General features: G+C 44.4%; 1 protein-coding gene across 2 annotated transcripts in view; it reads right to left on the bottom strand.

Moving 5' to 3' along the window:
• LOC139227523 (protein unc-13 homolog C-like) overlaps positions 1-18,486 on the bottom strand; it is an 801,204-nt gene that overhangs the window by 193,286 nt on the left and 589,432 nt on the right. For both annotated transcript variants that reach the window (XM_070858323.1, XM_070858322.1), the window contains one exon: positions 1,523-1,608. In XM_070858323.1, the coding sequence (XP_070714424.1) occupies positions 1,523-1,608 (86 nt within the window). The remainder of the gene's footprint in view (positions 1-1,522; positions 1,609-18,486) is intronic.

Below are 18,486 nucleotides of genomic sequence, written 5' to 3'. Positions count from 1 at the left end.
TGTCAGTGTGACGGATTGGCACAGCGACAGAGCAGTAGGTACAGCATGGTCATTACCACCACATTCCCACTGGGAGGACGGAGTTATAATCAGCCCTATGGACGAGTCAGACACAAACAGAGTGACACAGACACCATATACAGAGAAATAGAACTAGAAAGACAAACAGAGGAACATAAGAAGAACGAATGTGTGAAAGAAGCAGGAAGGGAGGTCCTTTATTTGAGTATGGCAGACCAACTAGAATGCAATACATTTTATATTACACTCTGTCATTATAATAGTGTCCTTGCTCCAATTTATCATGAGAAATACAGGTGCAACGTCGAAAATCCAGAGTTCCAGAATCCGGAATGTTCCAGAATCTGGGACAATCCACGACAGGGTCGTCCAGAATCCGCAAAACGTTCCGGAATCGTTACCACTGCCAGCCAAGCCCAGTGAAAAGTCAAAAAATGAAATCCAACTCACAAAAATTGCAAGAATAAAAACTCCAATCCTACCTGTTCCAGGCCAGGTCTTCACAGTCTCCGCACCGCTGCTCCTGGGTCTGCACGCAAGTACCTTCAGCCAGAACCAACCAAGCTCCGCGCGCAAGTCCCCAGCCAAAATCAAACTCTGCACAGCACACAAGCCCCTTCGGCCAGAACCAACCAAACTCTGCGCCCAAGTCCCCTTCGGCTTGTACAGGTACAGGTGTACAGGGCATCAGACTATCTTCCAAAACATACAGGTACAAAAACAAGAGAGAGGCACTTACGATGCATTGTGAAGAAGCGAGGACTACAAGGCCTGCGAAGAGAAGAACTACAAAATGACGTCCAAAAAACGGAAGTATCAGAGTCTGGGCCCAGACATTTCCGGACTCGGGATGCGCCTCTGGCATTCCGAAATCTGGAAATACCCGAACCTGGGCTCGGGCGTTTCTGGACTTCGGACATCAGAAACACGTTCAAAAGTCCGGAAAAACAAGAAGTCCGGAACGGCCTCGGTCCTGGATTTTAGGCGCTGCACCTGTACCACAGTAATGTCAATAGCTACTCAGGATGACTGCAAGTCTGTAATCTCAAGTCGAGGTTTTCAGTGACAATTATACTACTCCAGTCATATCCTCATAGTTTATATCATTATCGAAAACTCTCCATTGAATTACTGAGCTGTAATCGGTCCAGGTATCGATTAGTGTCGGTTTCCAACATTAATGTGTTCTTTTAAAGAAACGTGGTTTGAAATCAGTGGCTCTCACTGGTCACTATATCGTCATTTGAAATTATGCAGGAACAATAAAAGGGCATTCCATAATTGGGAAGAGAGAGATCTAATTAACCGATTATTCAATTTGGACTTTAATATTAAATCTTTATTAAGGTCACTGAATAATTGCTATGGACGATGTTTCTAAAGAGTGCAACAGCCTATTTTTATTTCACTAACTTGGTGCCTCCAACCACGTATTGTATTACAGGGAGGTCATTTAGGCATGTTTCAGTTTTCAGAAAATGTCAGGATTGATATAAATTACCTTCAAGAGCGTACTTCATGTCCTGAGCGAACAGCAGCCACGTAACCTCGGCACTTATTTTTCCCATGTGAAGTTCTTGGGGGAACCTGAAACGTATTTCACCGTGTCAAATAAACACTTGACTGCATAAAAAGAGGAAATTTACTTTAAAAATAATAGATCTCAAACAAATACAACTTGAACTTGTCTACACTTTGAAAGGAAGGAAGAACATGCAATTTCCGTTGGTCTCATTTTGTTACAAGAAAATTCTTTAAATGTGCAGCGTGCTCGACCCAATACAATACATTAATTCCCCCCCCCCCCCACTCCCATCAGTCTCATATAATTTCCCATAAAAGTACTAAATATCCTTTTTGTTGTTGTTGCTCAGTATAAACTCCTTCCGCTTCCTTCCCAACCTTCCTCGGTCTCATCAGCGATAAATCGAATGCAGCAGAGAAGGCTCCCTCCTCCCCAAGCCTCCATCAATGCAGCTCTCAGTCAGTTGCTCGGTGATGTGGAACAGTGACCTGGTTATGAGCTTTCCAGACAATTTTCTTTGTTATGTGGAGTTACCTCCTTTCCATTGGTACGTCGCAAAACAGCATGACTAACGTGCAGAATACAGAGGAGGGTGGGAAGGGAATCTGAACCAGCGTCTGGTCGTTCCACAGCATAGACCCACTGGTGCATTACTGCGATATGCCACAGTTCTGCAAACAGGTATACATTCTCTGTTATGTAAAATGCACGGATTTGTTATTGGATCTGTCTGCATCTAGCTGCAATAATAGGACAATCGATCAAAACAAACACATATCTGTGGTTAAAAAATGATTTTTGTGTTACTATGTCTTTGCAAAGTGAAACATAACATCAGACCATTCAGTGGAAATAAAAGCCAGGATCACACTAAGCAGGTGGGGAGAGGGCCAGCAGCACTTTGGATTTATGGGAAGTGGAAAAACTATTGAAAGAACATTGCACCTTCAAGCTTTGAGTTCAAAGCTGACATCGGATATAGAAATGTTTACTTACAATTCTTAATAACAGAACATTGCTTGGAGCAGTACATTTGTGCCCCCACACTAAAAATAAATCAAAACCTTAAAAGTTATCAAAATTGTCATTTTGACCCAGTAGTGTGAGATTGAAAGTTGAGAATAATAACAGCTCAAACTGTAATTCTTTCGACACAATAAACCGACAGTTTACAGCAATACAGCTTTCAATAGCAGCACTTGGAAGAAAAAAATGTTGATTTAGCATTTTGTTACTGATATTTTATTTCAGTACTTAAAGAACTAAGATTAAAATGTATAGCACTTGATTTTTGATTTAATTGAAGTATGATTACTGTTTGAATAAATAGATCTAATGTGTTGTCATTTATCAATACATGGAAATGCTTAACCATCTCAACCACATTTTTTGCCACTCAGAATTTCTTGTAGGGATATTTCAAAAGATACTTTAACGACATACATAAGAGACTAATGGGTAAATTCAGCACCCCATGCTCTCAGCAGTGAGCAGCACTTAAAGGCAGCAAGGGTCAGAAACACGGCTGCAGCTTTGATTCATCAAGCCACATTTCCTTCCAGCGCAGCTCCTGACTGGGAACACAGAAGCCCTGAATTCACCCTGATAGTTAACAGATTTGTCCATTGGTAAGTTTAACTACCAGAATCCTATTCCCCTCTTTAGCAATCACAGTGCCTGCAAGCCATTTGGGCCCTGCAGCGTAGTTGAGGACAAAGACAGGGGGTCACTGACATCAATACATTGCGCCTCTCGCATTCCCGTCATGGTAATCACATTGTGACCGGCGCCTGCTCTCAACAATTTCTTTCATGTTGGGGTGTATAAGGGATAGCCGGGTTTTGAGCGTCCTTTTCATTAGCAGCTCTGCGGGTTGAACCCCTGTGAGCGAGTGTGGTCGGGATCTATTGGCCAACAGGAGGCGTGATAAGCGGCTTTGTAGGGAACCCCCTTGGATTCTGAGCATCCCCTGTTTGATTATCTGCACTGCTCGTTCCGCCTGGCCGTTTGAGGCCGGCTTGAACATGGCCGTTCTGACATGGTTGATACCATTTCCTGCCATGAAGTCCTGGAATTCAATGCTAGTAAAGCACGGGCCATTGTCACTGACCAAGACGTCTGGTAGACCATAAGCGGTGAACATTGCCCGTAGACTTTCTACCGTGGCAGAGGATGTGCTTGAATTGAGAATGTCACACTCGATCCATTTGGAGTAGGCATCTACTACAACCAAAAACATTTTTCCCATCAAAGGACCTGGATGCGTGACTATGGCTTGGCGGGCCAGGACCAGGGGCTAAGGGGGGGCATTACCCAGCTGGGCACACATGTTGCACCTGCAAATACAAAGTTCCAGGTCTGCTTCTATCTCTGGCCACCAAACGTGTGACCTGGCAATTGCCTTCATCATGACAATGCCCGGGTGCTCATTGTGGAGTTCTCGAATCAACACCCCTCTGCCCAGCTGGGGCATGACTACTCGGTTTCCCCATAGTAGGCAATCGGCCTGAATCGAGAGTTCATCCTTGCTCCTGTGAAATGGTTTAAATTCTTCAGGGCATGTCCCGTACGTGGCTGCCCAGTCCCCATTTAGGACACATTTCTTGACTAAAGACAGTAGCGGGTCTCTATTTGTCCAGACTTTGATCTGTCGGGCTGTCACGGGTGAGCCTTGGCTTTCGAAAGCCTCAACAGCCATACCATCTCAGCAGCATGCTCGGTTGCCCCCTCAGTGGTGGCTAGTGGGAGCCTACTGAGTGCATCGGCGCAGTTTTCAGTGCCCAGTCTGTGCCGAATTGTGTAGTCATAGGCAGCTAACGTGAGTGCCCACCTCTATGCGGGCCGACGCATTTGCATTTATGGCCAAAAGGGACGTTAGGGGTTTGTGATCTGTCTCCAGCTCAAATTTCCTGCCAAACAGGTACTGGTGCATTTTTTTTTACTGCATATACACATGCAAGCGCTTCTTTTTCTACCATCCCGTAGCCTCTTTCTGCCTGGGACAGACTCCTGGAGGCATAAGCTACCGGCTGTAACTGACCCTTGGCATTAACATGCGGCATCACACACCCGACCCCATCGGATGACGCATCGCACATTAAAACAAGTTTCTTACATGGGTCATATAGCGTTAACAGATTGTTGGAGCATAACAAATTGCGTGCTCTATCAAAAGCCCTTTCCTGGCTGTCCCCCCAGAGCCATTCGCGACCTTTGTGTAGGAGCACGTGTAGCAGCTCTAACAGCGTGCTCAATTTGGGAAGAAAGTTACCAAAATAGTTCAGGAGTCCCAGGAATGAATGCAGCTCCGTCGTGTTATGGGGTCTGGGTGTTCTCTGGATCACTTCCGTTTTGGACGCAGTAGGTCTGATCCCGTCTGCTGCTACCCTCATCCCCAGGAATTCTACCTCTGGAGCTAGAAAGACGCACTTCGCCTTTTTCAGTCACAGACCTACCCGGTCCAGTCTGCGTAGCACCTCCTCCAGGTTGTGGAGGTGTTCTTCAGTATCGCAACCCGTGATGAGGATGTCGCCTTGAAAAACCACCGTCCTTGGAATCGACTTGAGGAGGCTTTCCATGTTTCGTTGAAAGATCGAGGCGGCTGAGTGAATCCCGAATGGACATCTGTTGTACTCAAACAACCCCTTGTGTGTCGTGATGGTGGTCAGCTTCTTCGACTCTCTCGCGAGCTCCTGGGTCATGTAAGCTGAGGTCAGGTCCAATTTTGAAAAATGTTTGCCACCGGATAGCGTCGCAAAGAGGTCCTCCGCTCTCTGTAGCGGGTACTGGTCTTGGAGTGACACCCGATTGTTGGTGGCCTTGTAATCACCACATATCCTGATCGACCCGTCCGCCTTGAGCACCAACACAATCGGGCTCGCCCGGTCACTGAATTTGACTGACAAGATGATGCCTTCCCTCAGCAGGCAGTCCAGTTCGCCTTCTATCTTTTCCCGCATCACGTACGGCACCGCTCTGGCCTTGTGGTGTACTGGCCTGGCGTCCGGGTTTATGTGAATCACTACCTTGGTCCCTGTGAAAGTGCCAATGCCGGGTTGAAATAGTGAGTCAAATTTGTCCAGGACCTGTGAGCATGATATTCGCTCCACAGAGGAAATTGCATTGACATCGCCCCATTTCCAGTTCATGACAGCAAGCCAACTCCTCCCCAGCAGTGCGGGACCGTCCCCCGGGACAATCTAGAGTGGCAACCTGTTCTCCGAATCTTTGTGGGTCACGACTACCGTGGCGCTGCCTAGCACCGGAATGATCTCCTTTGTATATGTCCGTAGTTGTCCGTCAATCGGCACTAATTTTGGCCTCCTGGCCTTGGACGCCCACAACTTGTTGAACTGTTTAATACTCATCAGGGACTGTCTGGCCCCCGTACCTAGCTCCATTGATACTGGGATGCATTGAGGAGCACTTTCATCATTATTGGTGGCGTCCTGGTGTATGAACTGTATATGTGCTCCACATGAACTCGCTGAACTTCAGCTTCCAGCGGTTTCCCCCAGTGTTCATTTGGCCTCGTAGGGCTTACATCGGGACCGTCCTCCTCGTACATCAACCTGGCTGCAGGCTTCCTGCACAAATGCGCCAAGTGACCGCTGAAGTAGCAGTTTCTGCAGGTATATTGCTGATAGCTGCAAGCTCTGGCTGTGTGTTTGCCTCCACACCTCCAACATGAGCCGTTTTTGGAAACAAAAGGTCCATTACCAGTCGATCGTCTCTGACTGTCTCTGTAACTGTCCTTAAACGCATCATTGACAGGTGTTGATGGCCCCATTACTGACCGCATTGTCCCTTGCGATGGCATGGATCGCCGTTCAGCTAGCCATTGTCTCTGCTGAATTCCCCCTTTGGGTTCGACGACATGCTCGGGCATGTCCGATTGCCCCTGTCTGCCTGGAGAACTATGTGCTGCGTTAACAATGTTGACTCCCTGTCCATTTGCTGCATTTAAACCAAGATTTTTGTCAAACATCATTCTGGTCTCTTCCCCCCCTGAGATAAGTGTCTGGGCCATTAAAGCCGCCATTTCCAGGGTCAAGTCTTTGGTCTCAATCAGTTTCCTGAAAACCCTAGCGTGCCCGATGCCCTCAATAAAAAAGTCTCGCAGCATCTCCGCTCTGCATGCATCTGGGAACTTACATAGGCTCGCCAGTCGCCGGAGGTCTGCCACGAAGTCTGGAACGCTTTGCTCTTCTCGCCGCCGGTGCGTGTAAAACCTGTGTCTCGCCATGTGCATGCTGCTCGCCGGATTAAAGTGTTCCTCGATCAACTTACTGAGCTCTTCGAACGTCTTGTCCGCCGGCTTCTCTGGCGCTAGAAGGTCCTTCATCAGGGAGTAGGTCCTGGATCCACAAACCGTCAGGAGATGAGCCCTGCGTTTGTCGGCCGAATCCTGTCCCAAACATTCCTTAGTGATGAAACTTTGCTGTAGTCTCTCAATAAAATCGTCCCAATCATCACCAACACAGTACCTCTCATCTGTGCTGCTAGTGGCCATGCTCGCGTGGTTTAAATCCCAGTTTCTCGTCGCCAATAATGTGTCCTTACTATACAGCACAAATGCACACGAGACTCATACTTGAGAGAAGGTCACTCTGTGACCAGTAACCTTTATTAGCCAGCACTGAAGTGAAGAAGGTGGTTGGAGCTTCCCCTTTTATACCTGAAAGTCCAGGCTGAGAGTGTCTCCCACAAATTCACCACCTAGTGGTCAGTGTTCTCACGGTGTACAACTGACGTCAGTTTATACATGGGTTATAATGACAGTTGAATACATGACATGGACGTCGGATTTCTTCTCCAAAATCCGGAAAACCCCAAAAACCGGAATGGCCTCGGTCCTGAGGTTTCCGCTTTCAGGACGTTTTATCTATATTTTCACATTTTTGTAATTTTCCATGTGTGCTCAAAGCTACATTTAGGGTGCATCACCATATGTTGTACCTTTGATGAAACCTGCTGGGATTCTTTCACCAACAGAAAAGGGAAAAAAAACCCAGCTCAACATAACAGATTAGACATGGTATACCTGACTCATCCTCTTATGAACATTCAAGCAGTTTTATTTCAATTTTCCAATTCTCTCCCCTTTACACTCACTCCTGAGAGCGCTGACAGATCTAGGCGGTCCTTTAGTACGTCCCCAAAATGAGCATCAGCAGGCCACTATCAGGTCATCACCGTCAAACCTGCTCCTGTCCTCACTCAACAACTGTAGAAAAGCACACTCTGACAGAAGCCATTAGAAAGCAAAGAGAAGCAGTGACCCTGGCCAAACGTTCCCTCCCTACCCCAGAGATACTGCGGCGAAATGTAGCCCCTGGCTGAGGTCAGCTGCCTCACCACGGACTGGGGATCAAGGTTCATGGAATTTCATGGCATTCATTTGCATGTTGCTCCTCATGATTGGGCCAGAAAATACCTAAAAAGGGAGGAGGTTTTTTTAGAAACCGAATCCAGCACCTGCTCCATTTTTGCACAATGCAAAGCACAACAACAACATACAAGGCAGATCCTGTTGAAACCATTTAGAACAGGAGATTGTATGAAAGATGGGTTTAATGGTAGCCGGGCTCTATCACCGCTGCTGTCATGCCTGAAATTTCTCAAACTGAAACTGGGATAGATGCAAGGGTGGAACAACTTCTATTTATATAGAGCCTTTCATCACTTCAGGACGTCCGAAAGTCCTTTACAGCTAATTAAATACTTTTTTTGAAGTGTAGTTACTGTTGCAATGTTGGAAATGCGGCAGCCAATTTTCGCACACTAAGGTTCCGCAAACCGCAAGGAGATAATGCCCAGTTAATCTGTTTCCGTGATGTTTCCATGATGTTGGTTGAGGTAAAAATATTGGCTCCGACAACGGAGAGAACTCCACTGCTCTTCTTCGAAATAGTGTCAAAGAAACAAAATTCCACAACTAGAATTTACTACATGCAGGAATGAGACTCAGCAGTTTATACGCTTCCCGTAAAAATTATATCGTTAAAAGGATTGTTAAACTGACCACTGAAAGTTAGACGTGTAATGGGCAATTAATGCACAAATCCAGCAAGTTCTTAAAAACAATGGGGAGGTTGAGGGTGAGATACTGTTTATGGGCAGCATAAATCGACCAGCAATTTCTGGAGATTTGCAACTCATGGTGTATCTCATAATCCCCTGAACTTGCTGACTGATTTGCGTATTAATAACACATGCGTCATTAACACAGTATTATTTTTCCAGCAACATTTGGCCCGATAGCTGAGATCAATTAGAGACATGTAGATTACTTGTAAATTTCAGTGATCATGTCAATGACTGGCTTTTTGTTTAAAAAAATTGCATCTAAAAAAATGTAATATCTTGAGTGTGATGTATAATAAAAATGGTACATGCGCACATATATCTTATTCATCATGTTACACTGCTCTGTCACACTTAACTCTCGGTTATTTATTCAAGGTGAATTTCTCTCAGCTGATGCTTTTTATACAGGTTGAACCTCCCTTATCCAGAACTCCCTTATCCAGAACCACCCCTCGTCCAGAACCATTCCCGGCCACCAGGTGGTGCATGCGCAGAACTCTGCCATGAACAAACTGAAGTCCTACCTCCCTGCCGACTCCAGTAATCGCTGGCCTGATCCTGCAATCCACCACTCCTCCTCCTCCCTCCCTCCCCCGCCATGATCTCTCTGCAGCACTCCCAGCCCCAAGCCAGCCAGCCCCGATATCCCCTTGCTCAGTACCATTCAATTTAACGTGACCACCCCTCGTCCGGAAAAATCCCTTATCCGGAACAGGCCAGGTCCCGCGGGTTCTGGATAAGGGAGGTTTAACCGTAAATATATTTGCATCTATAACAAAGTGTGCTATCCTCGGTGTGAGCTATAATAAAAACATGAAGCCAAACTTCAAACTGGAGATTGTGGAACACCAGAGCTGTGTACAATATAATGGTTATCATTCCCACTGTGGTGGAAGAGAGGTTGGTCAGAATCTCTCAGATACACTCATGCCTCACTCCAATAGCCATACATTGGAGATTACTACCTCCATGTCTGACATGCATATGAATTGGATAAACAGCTAACTGAAGTGACCACCTTACTGACCAAGGGACGAAGCAAAATGAGGGCACTGTTCTGACTGCTGCCACGTCTGTCATGGAGGCCTAGAACTTCGATAGCATTGCTCTTCTTTTACAGGCACAAAGTGGCTGCCTAAACATTCAACATGGCAGACGGCATGTGCAAATTCCATGCTGGAAATGCGCTGCCGGTCATATTGGTAAGCCGTATTATAGGCGTCCAGTGCGCACACGTGAAACAGGTGTTAGGTCCTTTGCATTTGGAAATTGGGGTATTTAACGCCTGTTTTAGGACTCCTTCCCAAAATTGGGTTGTCTTGAACGCAACCGGCGCCGGGTCTGCTGCGTTTAGGATAACTAGGTCTACACACGGCCTAACCAGCGGTTCTTAAAGGGGTCGCTACTAAATGGTGAGTTTTGCAAAAAATACTTACTTGGATGTGAAGCTGGGAGGAGTAGAAGTACTAGTCCTCGCTCCACAGCAGTCCCAATCGGCCCCAACCCGATCAGCTACCCTAACCCCCTCCCCATTCCCGTGCCTACCTGAGGGTCTCTTGCACTGTCACCGCATGAATTGATGTCTGCTAAGCTGGAGAGCTACCTGGGGATGGGTGGCAGGTGCTTGCACATCACTGATCTAGTTCCAATGAAGCTCGAGGTCCAATTTTAATCGGGCCTACCCGTTCTGGCGCAGTTATTGACCCAATTCATGCCGGCAGGCTGGCACTATCCAATTTCTGTCCCCTTGTCTATTAGCCAAAGTTACTATTAGACGGCCTCACAAAAATATGGTCAACCAAAAGGAGGTATTAATAGTTACACATATTTCTGGTCTCAGATAGAGAAGTGACAGACAGGAGGACAAGCTCACTGTTAATTGTTAGGTAGGGCACACAAGAGACAGCAACCTTTCCCTCCATGTTGGTTTGATAGGAATGTGTAGTTCGTTGTATCTGATGTAATTCACCTTGGCAGACAGATGGCCTTAGCTGGAATGTGGCAGTCCCAAACCACTCATTTGTCTTGCTCATCATCAGAGAGAATGGAAGATTGGAATTGAGCCAACTTCTGTGACAGGCTTGGCTAGCTGATACCGGAACCACACGGATCCTCAGTACTCCAATGCATTTTTAATGATTGACTAGCTCATTAATGGGGACCTGGGGGATAGACCAGTCAGAGAAATGTGAGATTCCTTTTTGAACAGCTACAGATAACCCCACAAGTCAAACACAAAGGATGCTTTTAGTTGGATAAACCTGGTATGATGCATAGTGGTTAAACTCCAGTAGTATCATTGTAAACACTTAGGGTTGGGGGGAGATGGGTGTGGTTTCCTGAACTTTAGCTGTCCAAACTCTGTACTTATGTTGTCTAGACTTAGGTGGCTGGGTTGTGTACCTACACAAAGAGTGCATTCATAACATATTGGGCAAACAGAAACTCCAACTATGAATTTCTCAACAGTTTGGTTTGCATTATCTTAAACATGTACACGAGTCAAACACCCGCTTGAGGAGGAAAAGGATGATGCTAGCTACCGCAAGGCAAATATTGAGGTTATTGTACTGTTTTGCTTTGGCAAAAACTTTGTCTCTTTAACACTAACTCGGAGCTGGCTCCTTAAGTATACAATAGCTGAAACATGGCCGCCTCAGTTAACCTAGCTTAAACATTTGGCACCTTAATCATTCCCATTGTAATAAGCATTAGGGTAATTGAATATTTCCTGTTACTTGGGTTTGGAGTGTGGGGGCAGTTAAATTGTCCCACCCGCCCATTTCCAGTTTTAAAGAAGGAGGGAGGGGAAGCAGGACAGGAAGCAACCCTGCTCCCAGGGGCAGAAGGTCAATTTAAATATTATATTGAGACTGATAGCCTCTTTTTTTAACCTCCATTAACTGCAAGTGAAACCCTGCAGTTAAACTGAGGCGGGGACGGCTATATCCAGGAGGTAAGTGGCTTTATACGTACCTCCTGGATCCAGGGTCCCTGTCTAATCCATCCCTGCGATCGGAGACCTCTAATCACTCCCCAGGTCTCCAATTATCGCTCCCAGGCCTCACCCCCACGCCCCAACGAAGATGCTGAGGCCAGCCACAATCCCCTCTCCACCCCCCAACCCCCACCCCCCCTCCACAGCTCGGTCTTGTTAATGGCCCGGCCCCCATGCGAACCCTCCCTCCCTCTTCTGTTCAGCCGGAAGCCTACCTGCCCACAGCCAGCCAGCCTCTCAATCTGGCTGGCTGCGGGATTGAAACTGAGGACTTGCATGCGGCCGGGTTTCCTGACCGCCTTGGAGGGCCCCTCCCCCCGTCCCCAACCCGCCACCTTTCACAAAATTGTGGCCTTTATTCCTGTTGAGTTCAGTGTTTCAACAACATGAAGAAATCACACCATTCTACAGGTGCTCTAAATTTGAATTATTCCTATATAGATAACCCTATGATGATTTACGGTAAGCATGGATTCAAATCGGATCACAGTGCAAGTTATATTCCTGACCTTTGCAATACTGTATTTACTGGCAAGTAAACGGACATCAATAATCTGGTTCACATTGCGTAGAATAGCCTGTAGTGTCTCGCTCAGAAAGCTAATTGTGGCCTCAATGAAGTATAATAAAAGGCAGCAGAGAAACAGTGAGTGCTTTTATATTTATTTCCCCTTAACTTTCTCCATTCCATTTATTAAGTGGATTAGTGAAATCTGCTTATAATGCTCTGATGGCTCTTAAATATACATTGAAAGACAGATTGATTTATCAAGAATCACTTTCGGATATTACATATTCTGTTCCAGGTCCTGGCCCTAGAAATGGGTTCTACCTTAAAGAATTAAACGGACCTCAAAAATCTTTGTAGTAATTTAAGCAACTAAACTTGAAAATGGGGTAAATATTACAATCGGCCACTAGTGAACGACTGACTTTATAACCATAATCCATTGCTACATTAATAGATCAAGGCTAATGGAGACTCAAAAGTGATCAGAATTATTTACAGACCACATAATCGGCAGGATAATACATTGGCTATTGGCTGTGCCTCTTCAGATTCGCTACAATGCTCGCTGCAGCGTACTCGATTCAGCTGTCCAGCAGACTTTGGCAAAGATCTCCCAGTGGAGGATCAGGGAGCACTAAAGTCTAACTTATGGTGCTGCACTATTATAAGGCTTGGTGCCTTCAAAGGAGACCAGTTTAAAATGATAAAATACACGCGTGGTTAGGATGACAGTTCTGAGGCTCCACTTTCAGCATGAGCTGAATTGACATGAGCACACATCAAAGAACAGGATGGGGATGTCAGTACATCCCATTTGTGGTGAGCCATTTCAATGACTGGAGAATTGGGAGTTTAATGAATTGGTGCACATACCTCTACACCCAATTCTTTGATCCGTGCTCTCTCTGAGTGAGGTTTCATGCTGAAAGCTGAGCTTTGCAAAAGTTATTCGATACCTTTTAGATATGAAATTCCCCAGCTGAATTTTCTCTACATGATGACTGTGAAGATCTGATTTACAGTTATCTTAGGTATCCACTATAGAAAGGGAACAAGTCATCAGTCTCGTTTCATAAACCATTAATAGACAGGAACATTTTTCCAAAAGAGTTTGTTTGAAGAAACTGTTGAAAGTAACAGAAGCATCTCGGGACGTTTCTCTATGTTACAAATGCTGCATAAACGCAAGTTGTTGGAACAACTATTAACCACAGTCTCCTCATCTAATTCATTTCCCTAAACTCGCAAAACTGTGCAACTCTTTCTCTTAACTTTTCATCCTACAATCTACAGGCTTTTAAAACCCAAGTTTGATGACACCTGCCCATGACTGGGTTATCTTATCTTCTCTCCTACTCCTTTTAACTTTGGTGGTGTTTTGAATTGCACTTAGTTTTCACCTAAGTTTGCCCAAAACCTTCTCTGGGAGGCCTAGAGACTGACATTAAAGCAATTTATTCGCAAGCATCACAACTTAAACCTCCTCTGAATGTAAATAAGATGAATTACCCAATGAGATTAAACTATGTTATATTTTCAAGTTAATTATATTTTAAGATTACATAAATTAACTTCTGCATTAGCCATTGAATCATTTAAAAGCTCAAGCTTTTATTGTTCCGAATGGAATGAAAATGAGATACAATTGAGGACACTGATGAATTATATGTTGATTAGGTAAGGGAAAAACATTTATTCAGATCTTTTGAGATGTAGCAGATTTTATTGGTAAAATGAACAGATCTTCCAGAACTTCATTCAAAATTCTAAGCTTTTGGTATGATAAACAAAAATAAGTGCCTTTCGCAAGTGATTTATTTTCTCAGAACTACTGCTGTTCAACAGTTCCATTATCCCATTACTCTTCATTTTATAATGTTCTTATTTTATAAAAAAATGTCATTAGGAAGTAGCTGGAGGCTACTGGTTTCTCTTATATGTCATTTTTTGTTGTTGTATTGGTTATATACATATTGGCATTGTGAACAAACTTTCTACATACACCAGAGGCTCGACTCTCAGAGTGATACATAAATTTTCAGATGCAGCATCTGTTTGTTTCAGACATATGTTAAATCTACATACATGCTTTACCGGGGGAAATGGCACAGATGGCTGCCAACGTTCTAATCTAATTGCATCTAAAGTTCAAATCATTATTTGGGCATTTTCGGGACAAAAATTCTGCATATTGGAAATTTGTGCCTCCAACAAAGCAGTTTGGTTTTTGCAAACTGAAGTGGGGCTGTATTTGGCCAGCAAAACATTTCAGAAATGCGGAGTTTTGGGCCCAATTTTGGCCAACCCGTTTTTTTGGCACACTGACCCTTTATGTGCCGACTTTGTGCGCTGGAAAGGGCGGCAAAAAACGTTCTTAGTATCCTCGGCGCTCTGCCGAATGTCCCGGGTCCTGGCGCGGTGTCCACAGTGGAGTGGGGGGGTGCCGGAGCTACAGCCATAAAACTCCCAAATAATGATGTGAACTTCAGACGCAATTAGATTAGAATGTTGGCAGTCATCTGTGCCATTTCCCCCGGTAAAGCATGAATGTAGATTTAACATATGTCTGAAACATATGGTCGCCCGCATCTGAGTGCAGCCCAGGCTGTCAGAACCCTACCCAAGATGCCGTCGAGCCCAGCCTTTCCTCTCCCTCCTCCCGATGCCGTTGGCCTAGCCTTTCCTCTCCCCCCCATTCCCGATGCTGCCGGCCCAGCCTTTCCTCTCACCCCTCCCGATGTCATGGAGCCCTGCCTTGCCTTTCCTCTCCCTCCCTTCCTTCCTTCCTTCCTTCCCCCGCCCCCCCCACCCAGCCACCCGATTTGTCTTTGCCGGCCAGTCCTATCCCAAGCCGAATGGCCTCCCGTACAGGCCGGCCTGCTGCCTTCCCCGGCCCAAGGTAGGATTTACTTAAAATATTTAATTGTTAATCAATTGTTTACCCGAGTTCTTTATTTTTATTTAGTTATTTTAACTTTTATTTAGAATGTTTGGTGCTTGGGTGCAGGTACTTACTTACTTATCTGCGCCGATTTCTTAACTGCCCGCAAGGTTTTTCAGAGCTGGCCACATACGCTGACCCAAGTGGATTTGGAGTAAGTTTTAGCTGGCCAAAGTGGCATAAATGGCCAAAACTGGCGTAAGTGTCTGGGAACACCCCCTTTTGAAAAAAAAAACTGGAACTAAAAAAAAAAATCATACCAACTGACTTACTCTGGAGCAAATTTTTGGGAGAAAATGGCATTTTTTAAACTTACGCCAGGAAAAACAACTTACTCCAAAAAAATTGATGCAAGTCATGGCCAAAATTGGGCCCTTTATTCCACATTTCAAGTAGGTCTTAAAATGAGAGTTAGGGCTAAGAATTGATTGATTTTGTTAAAAGGCATTTTCTGAGAAATTATTTTGAACAGCTACTGAAGAATGAAAATGTGTGTAGAGCCCAAAGCTATAGATGCCATTTGGTAAGTTTCACAGCAGGCAATAGCCCAATAAATGATCAGAGGCACCATTTCATGAGGTGCCACCTTTAGGTATGCAAATAAAAAAAGTTTGGATATGGACTGTACCTCTACATTCTCAACTTACCACAGCTTCTCTCTGATTACCGACATTGTGTTAAGACAACTTTAATTAGGGGTACTGACTGGTGTAACGGGCAATGTAACACGAGTTCAGATTTTACAATTACACCACGTAAAAAATAAACTAAGCTCCATGATGTCACAGGTCCCACTATGGACATACACAAAAAAGTGTAAAGTTTGTTTTGATTGGCTCAATCTTTTCAACAGAATTCCATCTCATGTCTAAACAGTAATGAAATTCTTCAAGTTCTGATAAATTTCACCTCAATAATTTAATACAGCTGACTTAAGGCATCTAGTTGTGGGTTAAGTAGCCAGAAAAAAAATCCATCTCGATATTCAGACCATCTGATTTTTAGATGAATATAATGACAGAAAATACATATACAAGGTTCAGAACAACAATATGTTTGAAATCTTGTGTTCAAAATGTATAAAACTAACACAAAGATTAAGAATTCTGTGTTTTAAATCATTGTTTTGAACTGGAGATGAAGTGTCTCCTCAGACTGATATAAGATGCTTAGAAATGCTAATGTTGTGGTACCCTGCTGAGATGTTACAGCATTCTGCACTATGACAACCATTATCTGTTGTTTTCAAGTTAAAACTTTAGCTTTTTTTATGTATCTTTAAGACAATTTGTTACAGAAAGACAAAGGGGCTTGATTTTCCCCAGTGGCTTGCGGCGTTTTTTTGGCCTGAATTTAAAAAAACAGTTTCCCCAATCAATTTGCACCAGTGTAACTCAGTTAGTTACGATTGTTTTAGGTAACGTGGAGGGGGTGGGAGGGGATGTCTTTCGGGTATAGTTAGGTACGGGGACCAGGAGGGATTTGGCCTGGGATAGGTGCAGGGGAGCGGAGCAGGAGGCCACTCAGCCAGGGCTAGGTGCGGGGGAGCAGACCGAGAGATCACTCGCCCAGGGCTAGATGCAGGGGAGTGGACCGGGAGGTCCTTCGGCCTGGGATAGGAGCGGGGATCTGCACTGGCATCCGGGGGGGGGGGAGGGGAGGACTTTAATAATTTAATGGAGGTAGGTTGCTGCAATGTATTTGTGCTTGTGAAGTTGCTGCAATGTATTTTAATGTGCTTGTGCAGGTTGCTGTGAGCTGGCTATACGTTTCACTTTCCAGCCTCAGTCTGCATTGTGTCCCTGGTTACCATGGCAATCCGATCTTTTTGGCGCAGATCAAGGCTCCACCCCCAAAACTAAAGAACAGGTTAGGCTGCGCCAAAATGAAGAAATCAAACGGGGATAGATAGATAAATTTTTAACCAACAAGGGAATTAAGGGTTGCGGGGAGCGGGCAGGTAAGTGGAGCTGAGTCCACGGCCAGATCAGCCATGATCTTGTTTAATGGCGGAGCAGGCTCGAGGGGCTAGATGGCCTACTCCTGTTCCTAATTCTTATGTTCTTATGGAACATTTTTTTTGGCATACTTAAGCCCCCAAAAATGGGCATAACTCTTCAAGTACGCCAAAAGAAAGCTTTGGGGAAAATTGAGCCTAAGGAATGGATGGAAGTTGAGAGAGTAAACGTAAACATTTGCTACGTCGTAAAGGCGATAACGACTCTGAAGGAGCAGTTTTCTGATTTGGCCTCATGGAATCAAAGGTGAGAATAGGGACAAGAGAGACTAAATGAATTTCAAAGAACAAACTCTGAGAAGTATAAACAAAAAAGACTTGTGGCCAAGAAAATTAGGATATCTCTTTAGGGCGGGCTTTGTTTTGAGAATCAGACAAAGAACTCGAAGTCTTATTGGATATTGAAGTTTTGGGGAAACCTCAATAGGTCAAAAGGTCTTGAAAATATCCCATGTCAGGCCCACCCCAGAAAGAGACTGCATCATTCTCCCCTCACAAACGGTGTGAGGGGAGAATGATACAGAATATGAGCATGTTGAACACTCTTTAAAGAGTGATCCCATGCTTTGCTGAAGAAAGCTCTAGACAAATAGCCAGAGAACTGCTCACATGCGCCAGCCGTTTGTCCGATCGGATCAGTATCTGTTCCGGTCGTATGTTTTTGCTCTATAACTAATGAGTTATATTCGGTCTTAAACTCTGATTAAACAGAATATATCTACCAGATTGGTTTGCAGTCAATCCTGATTATTAAAGTAACCAGAGATAGTTTTAAATTTGGCTATTCCCAACATACCACCAACAGTTTGGAGCAATCTGATGGCGCAAAGTGGCTCTAGTATGCTGAGATTGCACCTGGCAGAAACCAACACGTCAAAGATCAAGTCTTAACATTTTCATTTCAGCAATGAATAATTTAAATATTTGGCAATTTGCTTGGTAGTTTGTGCCTCCCTTTTACTTTGCATATATAGTGGATGTGCCAAATAATAAACATAAGTGCCATTTCAATTGTACCATGGGATAGTGAACAGATGCTCAACACGCTCATCCGAAATTCCACTTTCCAATATTTTAGCAGAGCCGCTTATTCTGTTTAAAATAAATCAGTTAATCTTCACTAAAATAGCAGAGATAGGAACGTCAAACATATTAAGCATTGTACATTAGTATTCCACTGTGTAATTTTAGGCCAATTAACCTAAGATTTTCACCGTTAGTTACCTAAATTTAAGTGAGACTATTAGTAATCTGCTCACTCACACTTGGGACACATTTACAAGAAGCAAAAAGCCCATTGCATTTTGTTTGAAATCACAAATTACTTGCAGTTCTTTAAAAAAAAAAACAGGATTTATAGAACATTATACTTGAGTGATATGCT

The sequence above is a fragment of the Pristiophorus japonicus genome, chromosome 17 (assembly GCF_044704955.1).
Source record: "Pristiophorus japonicus isolate sPriJap1 chromosome 17, sPriJap1.hap1, whole genome shotgun sequence".
In the NCBI taxonomy this organism is placed as follows: Eukaryota; Metazoa; Chordata; class Chondrichthyes; family Pristiophoridae; genus Pristiophorus; species Pristiophorus japonicus.
This window is presented reverse-complemented; position numbering and strand designations above follow the sequence as displayed.